Raw genomic sequence first — 21,345 nt, forward strand, 5'->3', positions numbered from 1 at the left:
TACGAAAATGAATTTTTCCTTTATGTTATTGAAAAAAATGCAAAACTAATAGGTTTACTAGGTTCTGGCACAGTTCACAGCATCTGTTTTTGTACTATTTTTTTCAATAAAAACAAAATATTTTCAAAATCAATGACTATCAATGACTGTTCCAGAACCGGAAAGAATCTACTAGTTTTGCAATTTTTCTCTGATATCATAAAGCGAAAATCAGTTATTGGAGTAAAAACTTGGACATTATTGCAGTTCTGGATAAGACTATATAGGTAAAATGCTTTTTATTTAAATGAGCTATAACAAATGTTTTTAAAAGATGAAAAAAGAATATAATAGCAATTTTCATTATTCTCTTCCCTCCATTTTTCTAAAAATATTGTCTTGTGTAAACGGTAAACACAGTGGAAATTCGACACACAAGGGTTCTATAGATCGAAAAAAAGAAGTCTCTAGGGCTTTGAAAGCAATTATCCTCACTTTTGTGATATCGATAATAATGCATCCATTAAAAATCGTTTTGCTACCTCAAAACCTAGTATCGACCCATTGTCATCACTACTTCAAAACGAACAACGCAAGCAAAGACAAGGAGCGTACAAGTGAAGAAAAAAATTAAATTTCTCCTTAAAAAAGCTACAAAATCGTTTAAAACTAGTGAATTTTATGGAAAATATCGTGTACATAATCTACAGTTTTTGTGTATTTTCGAAAAATTGACAAACGAAGGCTTGAAAAAAGCCAGTGAAAACGGAAAATATTTTTTTAGAAAGTTCACACAAAAAAAATTGATGAACTGAAGAAAAAAACAAAGATACATACGCACGCACACACACAGCCAGCCAGCTAGCCAGTGAATTGTGTATCGGTGGTGAAAAAGGTGTACTAAAAAGTAATAATTTTAGTACAAGCCATTTTTAGATGACAATTTATTGTTTGTTTTCGTCGTTTTTCAAAACAAAACACAATTTGTAAATGGCTTTTAAAGGTACACATATGAAATATATGTATGTACACAATGGAAAATAACAGCAAACCAATTCTGCAAAGTTCAATAAATTGTTCGAAGGTCAGTGCAAAAAGTGTTAAACACAATAAAAAAAGGTGTTACAAAGGCATAATAATAAGTAAACATGAAAACTAAACACAAAAAAGCAGCCATCTTTGAAGTAGCAACCACAACAAGAAAAAAAAAACAGGCATAAATATTGACGATAACAGAGTACAGCAAAAACCAGCTTCATATAACAACAAATAAATATGTGCATTGTGTGTGGTTGATGTTGCAATCAAATGTTGGTAGCAATCAACAATTTTTCTTATTTTCTCTCTCTCTCGCTCGAACACCCTTAACTTCAATATTCACTCATTGTGTATTTCTCTTCTTATTTTTAATACCTACCTTAATGTTTTGCGATTATTTTATGCCCCGCTTCACCCTTTTTTCCCTTTTTAACAAAAAAAAAAAAAAAAACGAAATAAAAAAATTGCTACCAACACACAAACAACCACAATAATAACAATAATAATGATTAAAAAACTGTGTTCCCTTCTTCCACCTCCCCGTACCGTAAATCGTTGTTTTGTGCTGTTATTGATGTGATAGTGCTGGAAAAAAATAGTACCAAATTTTGTACTATGAGTTTGTGTGGTTTTTACAATAACACCCCGAATTATGATTCAATACTGATTTCTTATTGAGTTGACGTAAATTTTTCAAAAAGAAACCCCTTAAATAAAAAGAGCTATATTGTAATGCAATGTTGACATTATTTTAGTTTTCCATGTTGTCCTATGAACAGTTCTCAAATAATTTAAAAGGGAGAGAAATAACTGTCTGTATTAATTCAACTTTCCCTTTGACATGTCAAATCATAGAGGAATGACAAACTCATGCCTGAATTTTGACGCCGTTACATGGTGTTTAGCTCTGGTCTTATAATTTGGCATGATAAATGATGCCAGTAAACAACTCTCTTGTGTCGTTCCCTTTGCTCTGTCAACTTTAGCATCAAACAAATAAGGCCCGATAGTACTTATCAAAAAAAAAGTCATAAATAAAACGCCGATTAATAATACGTACAATAAAGTACTACCAATTTTACCATCTCTGTTGTTTATTCTCCACCTTTTTATTATTACATTGTTTTTCATTCATCATCGTACACACAAACGAACGCGCGAGAGCACACACAATCATACAACAACGACGACGGCGACGAACGGGAGAAAAACAAGAAGTTGGGCAAAAAAAAGTTAAAACGCGTATTTAACCTACCACCTTTCTTCAAATTTTAAAACGCAGTAAGGATAAGGGATCGAGAGAACAAATCAATAGCCCCAAATAATTGAACTTAAAAGTAAAGAATAAAATTCACTAAGCGATTGGAGAGACTTAATACAAATGTGAGAAGCCCCGCAGTTTTAATTTCGTAGAAAAAAATTCAATTGTGATAAAAAGCAAAGAAAACCGAACGAATATTGACAACTACAAAGTAAAGTGTACAAAATAAAACAAAAAAGGATAATTGGAACGAAGTTAAAACATGGAAATTGCCTTAAATTCGGATACACCAGGAGGTTTCAAACATGAAAATGGTAAGTCCGACCACACATTTTCTTGTATCATAGCAAGTTTTCTAATAAAAATACCTTTTTATGTTAATACAAAGCGAGCGAAACATGTGTGTAACTCTTAAAACCAATAGGTTATCCGGGAGCCAACGTTAGTCAATGTGTATTGAATAAAATTGTGTAAATCAGGCGTATATGTAAATAAAATTGGAATTTCTTTGCTGGCCTGTCTATGAGGTTGTAGTAACAACAACGGCAGCAAATGCTATGCAAAGTAATGGACGTGACCTCCCACCTAGACCTATGAGTGAAAAAGAAGGCCACATAAATGTTGATTTATTTATTTATTTTTTATAGGTATTTTCTGTTCGTCCATACATCTGGTATCAATAATATCCGGCTATCAACTTGTCAGACTATATAAAAATTTGAATGATTCACAAGCAAAATCTATATGTTATTCAAAACACACCATTAATCTAAACATCTCGTTTTCAAGGGCTCGTCTCATGTGCGATGGCTTATCTCACATATAAATTATTGAATATCATTGTTGATTAATTTTCACACCAGAGGCAGTCGGGATAACAGATATTTCCATGGCGATTTTATAGTAGACATTCGATTCTCAGTTTGGAATAAGGTATACAAATATTTGAAAATATTTGAATAATCCCTATGTGTCAATCGTCCCAAACTGTGATATTTTCATATCAAATGACTCATTCAACATAGATTAATTTTTCATGGAATTTATTGTTCACACTATGTTGCTCATTGCTCACAAATAGCGAAACATTGATGAAGAGTCTATCAGATCTGCCTTTGGGGTCTATCAATGAATTTGGTATTAAAAAGTTAACATTATATCGCTGACTCGCATATCTTTAGCTTCAACAAAGAAGTGGTCCAACCTTTGAATATCTTTGCCTCACTGCTTGAAATTGGGACAAACGATCTAAGACTTAGCAGTTTAAGACGAAATTCAAGGCCCATCGAAATGTGCTACGCTTTGCCGCAGTAGACGGTAATTACGAGACCCTTAAAGGGCATGTAATTTAGATAGACGTTGTTTTTTTTATCCAAGTGACAGTCGCCAGAAGACAAAAATGGGTAAACTTCCACCATTTGGAACCGATGTATTGCAGATGTCTCCCTTTATTTAGAGCTCATGCAGAAAAAAAGCCAAATTACCCTTCTTTTTACCTTTTTTAAATTGTATTGGATAAAGGCAAAAAATGTCGGAAATAGCATCAAATTTTAGAATAAGTTTAGATTTGATCGAATTGGTCACCTTTGGCACGAATTATGGTCTTCAAACGGCCAATGAAACCGTCACACGCTGCCGCTCTTTTGGCCCATTTCCAGCGAAGCACTTGCTTGAGGTGATCGACACTTTGGTATTTCTTAGTGCCAACCTTGCTTTCCAAAATATTCCAGACACAATAGTCCAACGGATTGGTATCGGGAGAATTTGGTGGCCATTGTGCGCTGGAAATAAAGCGAGGAACCTCATTTTGTAACCATTCTTGGGTTGCGCGTGCTGAGTCCTCTTGGAATGTCCAAGGTCTGCGGCCAAAATTTTTCCGCGCCCAAAGCTGTAATACACCCTCCAGGATATTTCAATAAAAATCGGCATTTTTTCTGATACCATCATCGGCTGTTATGGCGGCCCACATCATCACCGTGGCCGGTGCTTGAGTTCCGGTGGCCATTAGACCGAAGGTGCATATTTTCAGCTGACCTCTTTGTCGCTTCTTTACTTTTCAAACCATTTCTGTTGATGTTGCTGTTTTCTTCCGACCACTTCCTTGACGTCGAGTATCACGATAACGAGCGATGGTACGAGACACAAAAGATTTATTCACATTTAAATGATGTCCTCTAACGATAGCCACTAGTGGTTTTCCACGCTTGAATTCCATCACGAATAACTTTGGAAAAAATTCTGGAAAATTCTCACCAAAATGCTCTTGTACGCTTGTAAACAATATAAGATGCTGTCTCAGGAATAATTTTAACAGCTGTCGGACGAGTGGCTTAGAAATGACAGCAGTCTGAAATTGGTTGCAGCATTTTCATCTCACCCAGTATACCTGTCCTCAACCACATAGTCCGTAGCAATCGAAACTGTTCTGTTCCCAGTTGGATATTAGTGTCACAATTTTGTCGTGGACCATATACCAGCCTTATATGGGACTTATGTAGGAACATTTTACAGGTTAGCCCATTTGATTTTGGAACCATGCCGCTTTGCCTCAATAAGGGAGATATTTTACCAAGTTCTAATAACATTTAAAGCTATTTTCCGCAAACATGGCTAAAATTTCTTCCGAAATAATGACAGAAGTTCTGATGTGCAAGAGCCCTAGTGGCAATTCACTTTCAGGTTGTGTCCATTCAGTATGTTTGTCCATTCTTTCCCCTATCTAATGCTCATTGAAGAAATTGTCTCTAGATTTAGTTTAAATCTTGATTTAAATACATCAAGTCCGAATTAAGAGTATGACATACTGAAGACTTTACTTCTATCCAGTCAAAATTCATTTTTACTTTTTTAAAAGTACTTTCCAATTTTTAAATAAAAAATTCTTAATCTTCCAATTTTAGCACTAGAAAATATCCTAATTTTCATCAATTTCCCTTCCTCCATTTTCTTTACAGCTTTAGCCTCCAATAATGGACTAGCGCTCCTTGCATCACTTACGCTTAAAAATGCACTAAATATCAACAGTAATAACAATAATAACAACAACAACTATAAAAATAACAATAACACAAAAAACAACACCATCACAGCAGCAGTAGCATCAACAGCATCACTACACCAACACCAACAACAACAGCCGCAATATGTTTCTTCAGCTAAGATCTCCTCAACATCGTTGTCGTCCTCATCTTCATTGGTGGTGTCTAATTCAGCACTGCAATTCCAAAAACCGCATCAACAACCACAGACGCCACAGATACAAGAACTTAAGTTATTTACATTTAATGGACTACCGGAACAACAACAACACCACCACAGTGTAGTGGAAGCAGCAGCAGTAGTGGCATCTTCTGCCAGCATTTCAACAACCACCAGAACAACTTTAAATGGACCTGATCATCATCAACAACAACAACAACAGACCACGGCCACGGTTGCCATAGCAGCCGGCTTAGTTCCCTCTTCCTCCTCTTCGTCCTTGACAACCTCAGCCACCGCTAACAAAAATTCTTCCTCGACATCAACGAATCATCAGCAACATAATCATTATCATCAGACAAATACCACCACCACCACCTCTAGTGCAAAAGATCCTACCACAGCTTTAATTGAAGCCTTATCTATAAAACCAACAGGAACAACAACAAAGAAACAAAATCAAAACCAACAACAGCAGCAAGTGGGAACAGCAACAACATCAGCTACAACCACATCGACATCATCAACAGCTGTGATAAATGGTGGTAATGGCACAGGTGGAGGAGGTGCAGGCGGCAATGGCAGCAAAAATAATTTTAAAATTCCGTCCGATATACTTGATGATCTGGCCAGTCGTTTCATTATCAACGTGCCCGACATGGAGCTAAGCAATATGATACGTATATGCTTTCAAATCGAGTTGGCCCATTGGTTTTATTTGGACTTCTTTTGTGCCTCCGAGGAGGACAATAAACTGCAAACTTGTGGTATTAAAACATTTGCTATGCAATTATTTCAGGTAGGAAATCTATTCTACTTTATACAGCTATTAACGTTAAATAATGATGTGATGTTTACTTTCCAGCATATACCATTCCTACAACAACATTTATCTTCGGTAGATAAAATCTTGGAAGATTGGAAAAATTACAAGTTATCGGTGCCAACATTTGGGGCTATACTTATATCGGAGGATCTCAACTATTGCCTGTTAGTGCAATCATATTTTGCCAAAAGTTCATGGGGTTTCCCAAAGGGAAAGGTTAATGAAAACGAAGATCCGGTACACTGTGCCACCAGAGAGGTAAGCTTCCACTATTTTTTACACGATTAAATATTTAAATGATAATAATTCTGGCGTTTTTTTAGGTTTTTGAGGAAACCGGCTACGATATCACCGAACTAATTGTACCAAATGATTACATTGAAGCTGTTATCAATTATCAATACACTCGCCTGTATATAGTGCGCGATGTTTCGTTAGAAACGAAATTCTCACCGCGCACACGTAATGAGATTAAATGCTGTGATTGGTTTCCCATTGATTCATTGCCTGTTAATCGTAATGATGCCATATCAAAAGCCAAATTAGGCATAAATGCCAATTCCTTTTTTATGATAATACCATTTGTGAAGCGCTTAAAGAAGTGGGTTAACGACAAGCGAAATGGTGTTGAGACACGTCGTCGCAAATTCTCTGGCGGCGGTGGCGTTGGTGGTTCACCCACATCCACCTCCCCCGTGACCACATTCAATAGCAACCACAACAATGGTCTGCCACAACAAACCAAATCTAGTTGTAAAAAATCCAAGCATTTGCAACAGCGTAACAATATAAATAATACTAATAATAATACCAATAATAATGATGATAAAAATGCCTTAAACGGTGGTGCTTTGGCTGCATCATCCATATCCTGCAATGGGAATACATGTTCCAATAATAATAATAATAACAATACAAATAATAATAATAACAGCAATTCAAATCGTTCTAAAAGACAACGCCATAAATCCATGGGTGATTTGGATGGTATTAAATTAAATAATAATTTTAACTATAATAATAATAACAACAACAACAATATCTGTAATAATAATCAAAGTAATTGTAAGACATTAAACAACAACAACAATAACTGTGGTTCTACTATAACAAATCAGCAACAACAACAATCATCAAATTTATCAACGACAAACGCCACAACTAGTGGTGTAAACACCCAAAACAGCAACAACAACAACATCAATAACAGCAATCAAAAAAGGCATTCAAAACTTGTTGCTGCTGGCAGCAATGTTTCCAATAACAACAACAACAACAACAACAACAATGGTTGCAACAATACCAATAACAACAATGTTAATAATTCAACAACAGCAACATCATCATCGTCATCATCTTCAAAGCGTCAATTGTTCCACAGCCAAAGTCATTGCAGCAATTTACACCAACAACAAAATGGTGAAAAGGTAAGTGCTTGGGCGAAAGTTGAAGGTCCTCCGCCGTGTGAAATATGTTAGGAAATAGGAATGATACATTTATCATGTCAAGTTCAACAAATTTGAAATTCTATTTTGACGATTGGTCTTCTATAGGATAGGGTACCCTTGAGGAGGAGGGGGGGGGTCTTTTATAGAATACAGGGTGAGATGAAAAAACTGCAACCAACTTCAGACTGCTGTCATTTCAAAGCCACTCGTCCGACAGCTGTTAAAATTATTCCAGTGACAGCTCATTATATTATTTACAAGCCTACAAAAGCCGTCATTACTGCTCGTATTAATCGATCGCTCTCCGCTCGTACTAATCGACCGTGGCATCAGCCAACAGGACTCAGCATCATCGGACTCAGCACGCGCCACCCAAGAATGGTTACAAAATGAGGTTCCTCGTTTCATTTCCAGCGCACAATGGCCACCAAAATCTCAGGATACCAATCCGTTGGCCTATTGTGTCTGGAGTATTTTGGAAAACAAGGTTGGCACTAAAAAATACAAATTGTGGATCACCTCAAGGAAGCGCTTGGGCCAAAATATCGCAGAGCAACATTTGGGCAGCGTGAGACGGTTTCATTTGGTCATAATTCGTGCCAAAAGTGACCAATTCGAACAAATCTAAACTTGATCTAAATTTGATGATATTTCCGACATTTTTCCTTTCATTCAATACAATTTCAAAAAGAAAATGTAGCAATTATGGCGTTGGACTTTGTTGCAGTGTTTTTATCTCACTCTGTATATTTTTTATGAGTATCGAAATTTCTCACATTTTCCCTACCATTTCTTTGTACAATTTCAGATTATAAGTTCGTTTGATTTGATACGTAAAGAGAAACAACAAATGAAAGCAGCTATGGCAAAATCTCAGAAACAGCAGCAGAACAATTTAAGTGGACGTCAAAGGGCCAAGTCGCAAAGTGATAAGATGTGTATGCAACAACATTATCAACAGCAACAGCAACAACAACAATTGAATCATAAAAATACAAATGTAAATAATACCGTTAACACAAACAAACAACAACAACAACAGCCGCCACCACCACCACAACGTTTATTGAAACAACAATCAATGATTGTTACCAATTCCACAATGATGTTGAGTACAAATAGCAGCAACAATAAAACCAACAATCATCTTCATCATCATAACCACAATAACAACAACAATAAAATGAATGTAAATACAAATAACAACAACAACAACAATACAGGTTATCGTACCCCAACGCCACCACCTTTAAGTGGCAATGATTTGTTGGCATTAGCCGCTGCTGCAGCTGCCAATGGTTTTATCAACAATACCACCAATACCATTTTACAACAACAGAACAACAAGGTCATCAACAATTCTGGTGGCGGTGGTGTCCAATTGAAGCCACGTCCTTCATCAGTATCATTGCATTTCCCCGAAATGGTCTCATTGAAACGAGAAAACACTGATTTGCATACAATGCAACAGTTACAGCAGCAGCAGCCGCAATTGCAACGCATGGCATCGGGTACAAATCTACGCATACTTAGACGTTCAACATCTCATCAGCCACAGCAGCAGCAACAACAAAGGCAGTCTTTTACACCAAGTTTCAATTCATGGACTAATTTTACATTTACCAAAAATTTTATGGCCAATGTTTTTTGTTAAATGAGATTTTTTCTTCAGCGAAAAAATTTTCTACAAAATTTGGTGAATTTTTCTTTTCATATCAGAAAAACAAAAAAAAGAAAAGAAAAACATCTAAAGGACGCTTTTGTGAAGGTGATTTTTTTATTATTATTGTTTTCTTTTTTGTTTTATAAATTGAAAAATTTTTGGTACTTGGTTTTTATTTTTGGTTTTTTTATTAGTTTTGAAAAACAAAATTGAAATTCTCAAAATATTTTTTTAAAGTAGTACCAAAATTTGTTCAATTTTTTTATTTTATTTTTTGTTTATTTTTTTTTCTTATTTTGCTTTTTAATTTTCCCTCCCCCCTTTGACAAATTGAATTAAAACTTACAATGACCGCCCCTCCCCCCACAAACATATGGAATATGAAGTGAAATTCTTATTTCAAATAATGTATTCAAATAATTGCTCAAACTACTTAAAAAGCTTTAGCCGTATTCAAAATATTTTCTGCAATTATTTTCTTTTCTTTTTTTGGTTTCAGTTTTTGTAAATCTAATTTCTATGCTTATCCTTAAATTTTAATGTATAGTTTAAAACATGGCCTATATATAGTCGGCCAGTAAGAAGGCCATCTGACAACTAAAGTTGAGAGAGCATAGAAGGCTTTTCTAACTGGCTTCTTCGTAGAGAAACAATGGAGTTTTAGGTTGACTCTGTTCGATTTTGGCCTTACGCTCCTTTGTTTTTTTACAAAAAAAAAAGGGAGTAAATGGCTTAAGTCATTCAAAAAAATGTTTTATGTATTCTCACCTTAAGTTTGCTTGCTATCACAAGATACATATTGTGATTTAGAATTTAAAGAAAGTCGCATCAAAAAGTTTAAAAACTGCCAAGTTTTTTTGTCATATTGTTAGAAGCAATCTTCCTGGCCGACGACCATATGTAAGCCTTGATTTAAAATTCCATTTGACAGCCTATTTTGTATTTAATGTAAGTTTGAATTTTATTTCTCTTTTTTGTGATTTCATTTTTAAAAAATTTTTAAGTTCAAATATTATTTCTTTTTAATTTTGCATGATATTTTTAGTTTATACTCTATCCCCTCCCCCCATCCCCCAATGAAACCCAAATTCCTTACCATACAAATTGTTAGTTTTCCTTAAGAGTATCAGAAATGGAAAAGAAAACCCCTGTAATGCTTGAAATTTATTATTGTTCTTTGAGTGATAGAAAATGATGAAGGAAAAAAAGCAATTAGTGAAATTTACCCACCACTAGATTCAACTGCCTTTTTTGTAGGACATTCTTAAGATATCTTAACACAATTCAATAACCCTTTAGCCTATACCAAATTCTCTTAAACGGGTTTAAATGGCAATATCTTAATGTTAATTTAATTTCCTTAAGAGAAATGTAGTTTATTTTTTCTTTTTGTAAATACACCATTAAAAAGATGTGGACTTAGTGGTCCTATACATCCACCAAAAATTGTTTTTTAAAAAGAGATTTTTTTTGCTTGAAAACTAGTTTCATAAAGATTAAATTTTTATGTCCTCACTGCTTCCACATCGAAACAAGCATACATTTCGTTTCCCTTGATGATAGCTCTTTTTGGGAAAATTTCAAATTGTTACAAATTTTTATGGAATTTCTCTTTGAAACTTTTTGTTTTAGAAAACTTCAAAGGGGATCAATAAAAATATGGATTATTATTAAACAACAACACCCCTCCCCATCTTTCAATCAAGTATCAATTCCACCAAAAGAATACTTGAAGAGATGAAAAAGAAAACAAAAGATTTAAATCCAAACTTTAATTTTTCAAAAAACCTAAACCTTAAATCGTGAAACCTTAAAAATCGTAAAAATTCCTCATGTTTTTGAATTGTTTATGCATTTGGTAAATTAAATTAACTTTTGAAGACCTAAAGCAAATCCTCAATAATTTTTTTTTTTTTAATGCACAGCATTCACCATTAAAATGCGTTTTTTTTTTGTCATAAAATATCTCCTTTGAGGACTTTTAATTCAGCCTAAAAGTATGCTTTAATTTTCTTAAACAAAGTACACACTTAACGTTCTCCTGAGTAAAAGCATAAATAATATATGTATTAATAGTGGTGAGAGACTCTCTTGCCCTGCGAATTGAATGGCAATTAAGAATCGAAAGAGAATATGTGTGCTTTTTCGTTCGAGGATGCTAATATAATCGTTTGTTTTCTTTTTTCATCATCGAATTTAAACAAATATTTAAGAAAATTGCAAAATTATTTTTTCTTTCTTTTGGAAAACCAAAACAAACACCCGAAAGTCCTCAAAACTAAAACAAGTCTTCCTCTCTTAAAAAAAAAAAAAAAAACAAATAACAAAAAGAATATTGGAATGTTTAACAAAATTAAATAATGAAATTTTCTTTCGAAACATAATTTTCTTAAATATTTGTTTAAAATATATATACCCCACTCCCCCTATAAACAAACAACAACAATCCCTTTTTCTAAACAAAAAATTACCAAACAAACGAATTATTATTCATATTTAAATATATATATGAAACAAAGCCTGGAAGAAGGAACCCAGCATATATAGCATAAGAAAACTACTATTCTCAACAAAACAATTTTCAAATTTCCATTTATTTTTGTTGAATACAGTTTTGAGAATAATTTGTAACATGTCCTAAAGAACTACATGGGGAATTTTTATTTAATTTTTATCTTTCCTCATTTTAAATGAATGGGGAGAAACCAAAACATGCAGGAAGATTTAGAATTTTTAAACCGAAACTGAACTGAATCAATTACTCTTGGATTTTATTTCACATTTTAATAACGATAATTAAAACAAAATTTAGCACCTCCCAAATAATTTGGAATGAGGACGAGTTGACGAAAGTGACAAATTCATTCCCCACAAGTGAATATTAAAAATTGAACTGCAAATCTCTCCATTTGTAACTTTTTGAAGTTAAGTGGTAAATTATTTGATATTTGGGCCCTCAGCTTAAATCCTATATATCTTAAAATCACTCGTATTTGAAAGTTGTGTATTAAAGTCCTGTTTTTTATGAATGCGAAAAAAATTTCAAATGTTTTTTTTTTAAACCGACCCACACTTTTTACTTTTTTATTATTTTAATTAAATCAACAATTTTAAAATAAAATTTGAAATTGTATTTTTTGTTGGAATTCACTTCCGTATCGGCATATAGAAACATGACCAAAATACAAAATGTTAAATAAGAGGATTTAAGCCCTTTAGGATTTAAATTGGGGGCTCGAAATGTGAAACAGATTTTAACAGGACTCGAAGAGCTACAAAGTGGGAAATGTACAATTCCATTCAGCCTACCCAATTGTTTTGTTGAGAATTTTATTTACTTATAAGGCTTTTATTTTTTATATTAAGGATTTTGAAAATCCTTTTTATAATAAATTATATATATGAAACAAAAACACAAGAACAATGTACAAACAAAAAACAACTCCAACCTGGTTTTTTGTAAACTATATAAAAAAAGATGAGATACTCTTACATCATCTGATTATTCCGTCTCGTTGGGATTAGGGAATTTCACAAGGCATGGGTTTTGCAGAAACAAAGTTTTCAAAGAATTCATTTTTTATAAAAATTTATGAATTTAAAAATGAAAGACTTCGAGACTTTAAAACTGAGTTCATTTTGGAATCCCCGTGTCCTAACGGGGCATAAACGATTTTATTTAATTTTATAAAATCTCAACAAGTTGTGAAGGTAAAATGTGAAAAAGGAAACTTATGGCAACAAATTTTTATAAAAAATATTTGAATTATGTATTTTGTAAATTAGGGGATATCCCAGCGTGGGAATTTTGAAAATTTCCTGAGATCAAACCTTATAATTTCAAATTTTCAACTTAATTTTTAAATATCCATCATTTGTTTTTATTTTTTTTTCATTCGCTTAAATTTTCTTTGGATATTGTAAAGAAGATCTCAAAATTGAATTTTGAATTTGGAAAATTTCCTAACCTCAAAACTTTTTTGAAGATATCCAAATTTGAGCTGAAATTAGATTCTTCCGGCAATTGCAATAAAAACATCCTAAACCCCTTTCCAATGTATATTAGAGATGTATCCAAGAGTGCAAATCTTGAATTTTGAAATTTTCCTAACCTCAAACTTTTTGTGAGGTTATGATTTCAACTGAGTATTGAATTATACATCATTTGTTTTTTTATTTGCATTTATTTCATTTAGACATTGTTAAAAAGGTACAAGGGAGGAAATTTTTGAATTTTTTTAAAAATTTCTAACCTCAACTTTTCTTGTGAGGTTATGATTTGAAATAAACTGAATTATGATTTTTTACGTCAATTGCAATAAAACCGGGTATAAACACCTTTTTTTAATGTAAATTAGGCATATCCAAAGAATAACATTTTGAAATCTTCCTAACCTCAAACTTTTTGTGAGGTTATGATTTCTAAAAAGAAGGATCTTCGAATTTTTCTGCCAATTACAAGAAAACCGGCTCAAACAACGTTTTTAATGTAAATTAGGAACATACAAGGGAGAACATTTTGAATTTTTAAAATTTCCTAACCTCAATCTTTTTGTTGAGGTTATGATTTAAAAAAAAAAAAACAGATTTTTGAATTTTCCCCCAAATTACAATAAAACCAGCTTCAACACCTTTTTCAATGTAAATTGGGAACATCCAAGGGAACAAATTTTGAATTTTTTAAATTTCCTAACCTCAAATTTTTATGTGAGGTTATGATTTAAAATAAACTACATTTTTTTTAATGTAAATTAGGGATATCCAAAGAAGTGAATTTTGATTTCCAACTGATTTGTAATTATATAATATTTTCAAATACGGATTCCATTTCTCGACCTTGAAACGTTCCTTTTCACACTTTACCTCCACTACTTGCACAACAAAATTTTGCCAAAAATTTGTAAATAGATTGCATAACAAAGACAACTCAATATTCCATCCTTTGCAATCCCATCAAATGTTTGACAAAATTTTTGTTAAAAAAATAAAACATATTTAATAAACAAACAAAAAAAAAGAATGGTTTTCTACACAACACAACAACAACAAATAGTTTTGGTCAATTAATCAACAACAAATGAAGGAGAAGAAAAATGAAACCCGCCCAGTAACAAGGACAAATAAAGTACAATGTATGTTGTGCAGTGAAATATTTGAATAATTTGTGAAAAAATCTTATTTTTCAAAACAAAAACGTTGACCTTTGAATGTGAACATTTTGAGATACACGAAACATCTTCTTTTAATTATTCTTGGAAAGTATGGAAAAACATTATTATTTTTGGCAAAGTGCAAAATAAAATCTTATTTTTTAAGAGAAAACTTAAAACATTGTCTTAAGATTTGAGTTAAAACCTAAAAATCCTTTATCTGTAACAGATCTCCTACTTAATATTAGTTATGAAATCAATGTTTTTTTAAGGGGAAATCATTAAATTGTTGGCAGCGTGTTTATTTTCAGGAAAAATAAAATAAAATTGTTCTATGCAGAGACATATCAAAACCTCAATTAATAAATTAATTGAATTCAAATAATGAAATTATATATCTCGAAATCACAATCAACATGAATTTCAATAGAGAATTAGAAATATTACCAAACAAATGTCAATACAATTTAATGTTTTCATCTGGTGAAATTTGAAGATGATGTTGTTGCCTTTACTTTTTATGATTTGAAATGAGATGAGAATTTAATTTTATATTGTACATGTATTTCATTTATATATAGACATATGTATTGTTTTGCTATGCATTTGTTATAACGAATATATTTTGTTATTATCACAACAACAACAACAAATTTATAATATGAAAACCAACAAAATATTCTAAAGCACACCTTACAGCATCAAAACCCTTAATGCCACCCAAAAATTATACCACCTACCCAAAACTTTATATATAATTTCTTTTATATTACCATAAGCCACCATGTTACCTAATTTGTATCCAATAATCTTCCAACTATTCATATTATTGATATAGAATCCTATCTAAGACCATATGTTGTAAATTAAAAAAAAAAAAAAGAAAAATGTAATAATTGAATTTCAATGACAACGACGATAATTGGCTGCTGGTTCACAAAAAAAAAATTTTTTTTGAATTATATATTTCCCCCCTCATTGATACCAGTTTGTTAACCCCTCTCCTCCTGTATTATTTAAGTTATCCTCCACGAAAAAAACTGTGTTATTGTAAAATCAAATTTAAAATTAGACTTTATTTTGTACTTTTGAACAAAATCGACACACCATCCAAATGTAATGTGTATAAAATAAAAAAGAAGAATAATTCGAGAAAAAAAGAAAAACGAAAAGATTGAAAATAAATGCAAAGAAAACTATGAAACACCAAAACAAGAACAGCAAAAAAAAAAAAAAACAAAATGTGTTTTATTTTGTCCCACATTAAAACATCTCATTACCAAGTAATGGGTTTTTATACCCTCAGCCATATGGCTAGAGAGGGTATATATCATTTAAAACGGGCTAAAACATACCTCATTAAAATAACACCCTAGGTCTCTTTGGACCAAATACGTTTCAGGACATTTGGAGTCAATCTAGCGATGTCCGTCCATCTGTCTGTCTGGCTGGTGCGCACAATATCTCTTGAAGGGATTATACGATTTGATCCAATCTTGGTACATTGTAATATTATTGTCAAACTTAGATAGAGTTCAGAGAGGAGCAAAATCGATCCACTCTTCCCACAAAATGTCAAAATTTTCAAAGAGAGAATTTACTGCACAGAAAGAGAAAGAATAATCCAATTTTGTTTCAACCTTGCAAATCCCACTACAGGGTGAGAATTAAAAAACTGCAAGCAACTTCAGACTGCTGTCATTTATAAGCCACTCGTCCGACAACTGTTAAAATTATTCCAGTGACAGCTCATTATATTGTTTACAAGCGTAAAAAAGCATTTTGGTGAGAACTTTCCAGAAAAAAAAGTTATTCGTGATGAAATTCAAGCGTGAAATTGTGATTTCTTTATATTTGGCTGGAAAACCACAAGTGGCTATCGATAGAGCACTCCAGCATTTAAATGTGAATAAATCTTTTGGGTCTCGCACCATCTCTCGTTACCGTGATACTGGTAGCTTAGCCCAACCGACGTCAAGGAAGTGGACCGAAGAAAACAGCAACATCAGCAGAAATGGTTCGAAAAGTAAAAAAGCGACATGATCGAAACCCGCGTGGCAGTGGCCGAAAAATGGCTCGTGAGCTGAACAATCGCAACATTCCATTCGGCAAACATTAAAAAAATGGGCTCGGTGTAAAGCCATTGAAATTCGAAAAAGTGCAAGAACTTACGCCGCAACAGAAAGAAAATAGACTCAGAAGAGCTAAAGAGTTGCTTCGCTTGGCCGAAAGTGGTGAACTGCGAATTTGGTTTTCTCCGATGAGAAAACATTCGTTGCCCAGCAGTTTGTAAACAAACAAAATGATCTTGTTTACTTGCCAAAGAGGTCAGCTGAAAATGTGCACTTTCGTTTGGCCACCAGAACTCAAGTGCCGGCCATAACAGCCGCTCGTATTAATATTATCGCGATAATATTTTGGAGGGTGTATCAAAATACCAAATTGTCGATCACCTCAAGCAAGCGCTTCGCCGGGAATGGGCCAAAATACCGCAGAGCAATATTCGGGCAGCGTATGGCGGTATCATTGGCCGTTTGAAGGCCATAATTCGTGCCAAAGGTGACAAATTCGAACAAATCTAAACCTATTCTAAAATTTGATGCTATTTCCGACAGTTTTTGCTTTCGTTCAATAAAATATAAAAAAATGTAATAATTATGGCGTTTGACTTTGTTGCAGGTTTTTTATCTCATCCTGTATTTCTTAATTTTCCCAAAAATTGCACATATCTCACAAATAAAGTATATGAAGTAGTCGACATTGTCAAAATTTGGCATATTGTAATACTGAGTTTTCCCCCGAGGTGGTTTAACTTGTAGAGCTGGAAATTATCGCTCAAGGTCCTTCTTATTGGTCCTTCATTAAAATATCCCATTTAAAGTTTTCATTTTTGAACTTTACAACAATTTAATAAATAAATTCTTCATTCAATCCGGGTTGTCGTTCAAAAATACATTGGACATCACAGCCGGTTTAATGCTATTACTAATTGCCATTAAATTCTGTCTTATATTGTCTCGTATCTCTTCATTCCGCAGAGAATGTTGCAGGACATCATACCATAGATAACTTTCCATATCATCTTCATCGTAGTCATCAAAATCATCATCGTCGTCGTCATCATTTATTTCAAAACGTTCTATGGTTTGCATTGCCTCAATACCATCTGGATCGGGATCAGAAGCAGCCGTCGAAAGGGCAGGTGAAACTGGTGGTTTGGGCCGTGATATATTCAGCTCCTCGGCAGCCTTGGTATGCAAGGCTCTGTGACGTTTAAAATTCGAAGGATCGGTAAATTGTTTGGGACACAAATTACATTTGTAAGGCTTTTCGCCTGTGTGCGTCCGCTGGTGTTTGGTTAGGGCTGATTTTTGTTTGAAATATTTCCAACACGTTGTACATTGGAATTTATATTCTGCGGGTATTTTCACCAGGTTGGGTGGCGGCTGGGTTACGATGTCGTGCATGTTTAAAGCGGGCAGGACCACAACATTGCGTATTAGAGCTTTGGTGGAGGATTGGGCAGTGGTATTGGTTATGTCATTTTTTGTGGTTCTCACAATCTCTAATTTATTTATATTTTCATTTGATTGTGATGATGGGGAAGGCGTAGCAGAAGTTTCATTTGGAGAGATGACTTTGGCCGACGAATCTTCAGTTTTATTTACATTATTTGGTAAGGAGTTATTTTCTACTTTTCCAACTCCCCTTTTTTGCAAATCTGCTTTCAGTGGAGGAGGATTTTTGTTGTGATTATTTTTTGTAGTTCTGACAATATCCAGCTTTGCAATATTTCCTTTCAATTGTGACAATGATGGTGAAGAATGAGAAGAAGAATATGGTACGGAAGTAGTTTGATCTAGAATATCTTCCGATTTCTTAAAATTATTTTTGGGGGAGTTCTTTGCTGTTTGTCCAACTCCCACTTTTTGAATAACTACATTCTTTGGAGAATCTGGAGGGATGGCCTTTGCTAATGAATCTTCATTTTGAATATCATTGGATCTATTAAGATTTTTTGCTGGAGTCTTCTTATCAATACCCTCTTTTTGCATATCTATTCGCAGTGTATGATCTGTTGTTGCAACCTCCTTAATTTCATTTACTCTCGCATTGCTCTGTACCGCATTCTTTTTCAGCAGCGAATATGGGGATATTTTATATTTTAAAGGTGTCGTTCTTAGGGCATAACTTATTTTCGGTTTCTGCCGGAATCGAGTTATTGTCGGTTCAAAATCTATTTTATCACTTGGTATTATTGGTGTCGAAGCTTTTACAGGCAACTTTCCTTTGGTGTTTGGCAAGACCGTCCTATCTATTTTCTTTGGATTTAAATCTGTACTTGAAATGCTGAAGTGGCTGCTTTGATTTTCTGGGTCTCTGGAGCGACCTGTGGGGTTTTTAGTTGGAATTATCTGTAGCTCCTGTTGTGAATCCAAATTCCATGATTCGTTTTTGCAATATTGATTTAGGGTAATTGTTCTAGGTGGACATAGGGAAACACTCCTCTCGTCAGTGTTTTCATGGTTAGCAGTTTTCTGGGATTGGTCTTCATTTCTATCATTCTTCCCACCTTCTTCTTTTAAACTGCATTCTAGCCTTTTAACAACGGCATTTCTCACTTTGGACAGGGACACCTTTTCCTCATGTATTCGGCGATGGGCCGTTAAATTTGATTGGTGGCCAAAGGTTTTATCACAAATCTATAAAATGGGATTTTAAAACATCAACATTTTAAATTCGAAAACTTTAAGGGCTTACATCTTACCGAACATTTGTATGGCCTCTCTCCAGTATGTGTCCTTAGGTGAATTTTCAGCTCCGAATTTAATACAAATGATTTTTGACAATATTCACACTGATATGCCTTCACATCTAAATGCTTGGCCATGTGATAGCTGAGATTGAATTCATACTAAAACAAAAACCAAATATTATAAATCTTATTTTAAGGAAAATAATCTAAAACCAACCTTAAAGGTGGCATCACACATGGCACATCTGAACCTTCTCTCCTCACTGTGCGCATTTTTATAATGCCGGCGCACTGCAAAGTTATCCTCAAATGTCTTGGAACAAATTGCGCAAAGATATTGTAACTTTTCAATTGATTTTCGCAGTTTATCGATTTCTTCAGTCGCCGCGGCATGTTCCAGAATGTGCTGGCAGAAATCATTTTCCCTGCCAAAGATATTCTTACATTTACGACAAATGAAACGTAGACGAAATCTATGAGTTTTGTCACAGATTTCAGTAAGCTCACCCAAAATTTGGGCATTACCCACACCTTTTACAAATGCCATTTTGGGTAGAGTTTCCAGAGTTGTGGTATCATTATTTTTACCAATGCATTGGATTTTGGCTTTCTTTGTTTCTAGTTCCTCGTGGGAATAACGTTTAGGGGGCTTCCTATTCCTTTTTTCACGTGAGAAGATAGCGTTCGTGTCCTTTATTTTATCAGAATCATTATTACATGGTTTCAAATCATGATTGGGAACATAACAATTAACGTCCATGACATCTTCGATCTTGTCGTTTCCCATCGTAGATGCAGAATCTTTAAAATTCTGCACAAATGTTTCCCTTTCTTGCTTTATACGATGTAGAATTGCTTGTACACTTTCCACGTCCAAAGTGCACTGTCTGCAGGTCCCGAATGTTTTATTTACAGGCTTAAAAACAAATATAAAATTAATGGATGATCAACTGGATATCACCACTTACTTACCTCCAAATCCATAAGTTTCAAGAACTTCTTTACGAACTCTTCTGCTGGTTTGGAAAGCTTTGGTCCCTTCTCCTCCTCATCCTTGTTAAATTTATGACCACACATGCAACACAGTGCCATTCTATTTACTGGCTTTGAATGAATGCTGTCCTCCGGCCTTAATCAAAACTACACAAAATTGAAGAACAACATAAAATAAGGAGATATGAATTGAATTGTAGGCCACATATATGGAAGACCTCCTCGAAAGTTTTGCCAGGTACCAATGTCACTAGGACCAACTACCCCCTCGTAAAACGAGAGTCTCCTGATAAGGCAATGGTACATACACTTTGCTGCTCAGCGATTTCAGCTGTCCACCTCTGGATCGATTCGACCGATCCTGGAAACCTAACCTATATGACTAATAACAACCAGGACCTTTTGGTTGCATTTTACTCACTTTTTTCTAATATATGAATATCCTGATCCTATGCTATTCCAAAAGCAATGTCCTTAGAAACATTTCGAAGATCAACAAAACAAATGAGAAGGCAAACCGGCAATGACTGATAAAAAATAAACAGAAAACAAAATCACCGAGTGCTCTGTTGTTTACGAATGAGGTGTAATGCAAAACCATAGAGAATTCTATACACATTCATTAAATGAGAGCCACGGAACTAGTTTTACTACGTAAATGACTTTCGATTAATCGACTATTCATCATCGATTTTGCAATTCTTTTGTGCAAACCATACAACTAATAGCATGTTCACACGATAAATTGAATGACGTTGTTTGCTCTCAGAATCACGTACACGAATTAACCCGTTCATACGGCACGATTCGTAATTCATAGTAAAATAATTCCTTTTTTCAAAATTTTTTTTTTGTTTAATTTAAATGGGAATTTATACGAAAATACATTAAATTCACACTAATATGAATAGAAGAATTATTGTTTTCCTCCCAAAGATTTATTATATCATTAATTTTACAATTTTCATTCATGTTTTCAACTTTTTGTGTAAATGTTGACATTTTGGACATATTTTAGTATTTTTCTATTTTC

The 21,345-nt window shown here is 33.7% G+C and overlaps 2 protein-coding genes across 4 annotated transcripts; one reads left to right on the forward strand and one right to left on the reverse strand.

The window, feature by feature from the left end:
- Positions 1-556: 556 nt before the first annotated feature.
- Positions 557-15,805, forward strand: LOC101892350 (putative uncharacterized protein DDB_G0277255). 2 transcript variants are annotated; one of them, XM_005188102.4, is made up of 6 exons: positions 557-1,063; positions 2,300-2,592; positions 5,233-6,275; positions 6,342-6,560; positions 6,626-7,729; positions 8,559-15,805. In XM_005188102.4, exons 2-6 carry the CDS (start codon positions 2,541-2,543, stop codon positions 9,402-9,404), a joined length of 3,264 nt encoding a protein of 1,087 aa, XP_005188159.2. In that variant the 5' UTR covers positions 557-1,063; positions 2,300-2,540; the 3' UTR covers positions 9,405-15,805. The 2 variants fall into 2 exon arrangements, with proteins under 2 accessions (XP_005188159.2, XP_019893972.2); XM_020038413.2 differs by having other exon boundaries at positions 557-886.
- A 1,649-nt stretch (positions 15,806-17,454) lies between these two features.
- On the reverse strand, positions 17,455-20,890 carry LOC101892811 (RE1-silencing transcription factor-like). 2 transcript variants are annotated; one of them, XM_059124876.1, is made up of 5 exons: positions 20,734-20,890; positions 20,292-20,459; positions 19,537-20,235; positions 19,332-19,478; positions 17,455-19,266 (listed from the first exon to the last, which is right to left on the reverse strand). In XM_059124876.1, exons 2-5 carry the CDS (start codon positions 20,409-20,411, stop codon positions 17,491-17,493), a joined length of 2,742 nt encoding a protein of 913 aa, XP_058980859.1. In that variant the 5' UTR covers positions 20,412-20,459; positions 20,734-20,890; the 3' UTR covers positions 17,455-17,490. The 2 variants fall into 2 exon arrangements, with proteins under 2 accessions (XP_058980859.1, XP_058980860.1); XM_059124877.1 differs by lacking the exon at positions 20,734-20,890 and adding an exon at positions 20,621-20,731.
- Positions 20,891-21,345: the final 455 nt, after the last annotated feature.

Source organism: Musca domestica, unplaced genomic scaffold (assembly GCF_030504385.1).
Source record: "Musca domestica strain aabys unplaced genomic scaffold, Musca_domestica.polishedcontigs.V.1.1 300, whole genome shotgun sequence".
Taxonomy (NCBI): domain Eukaryota; kingdom Metazoa; phylum Arthropoda; class Insecta; order Diptera; family Muscidae; genus Musca; species Musca domestica.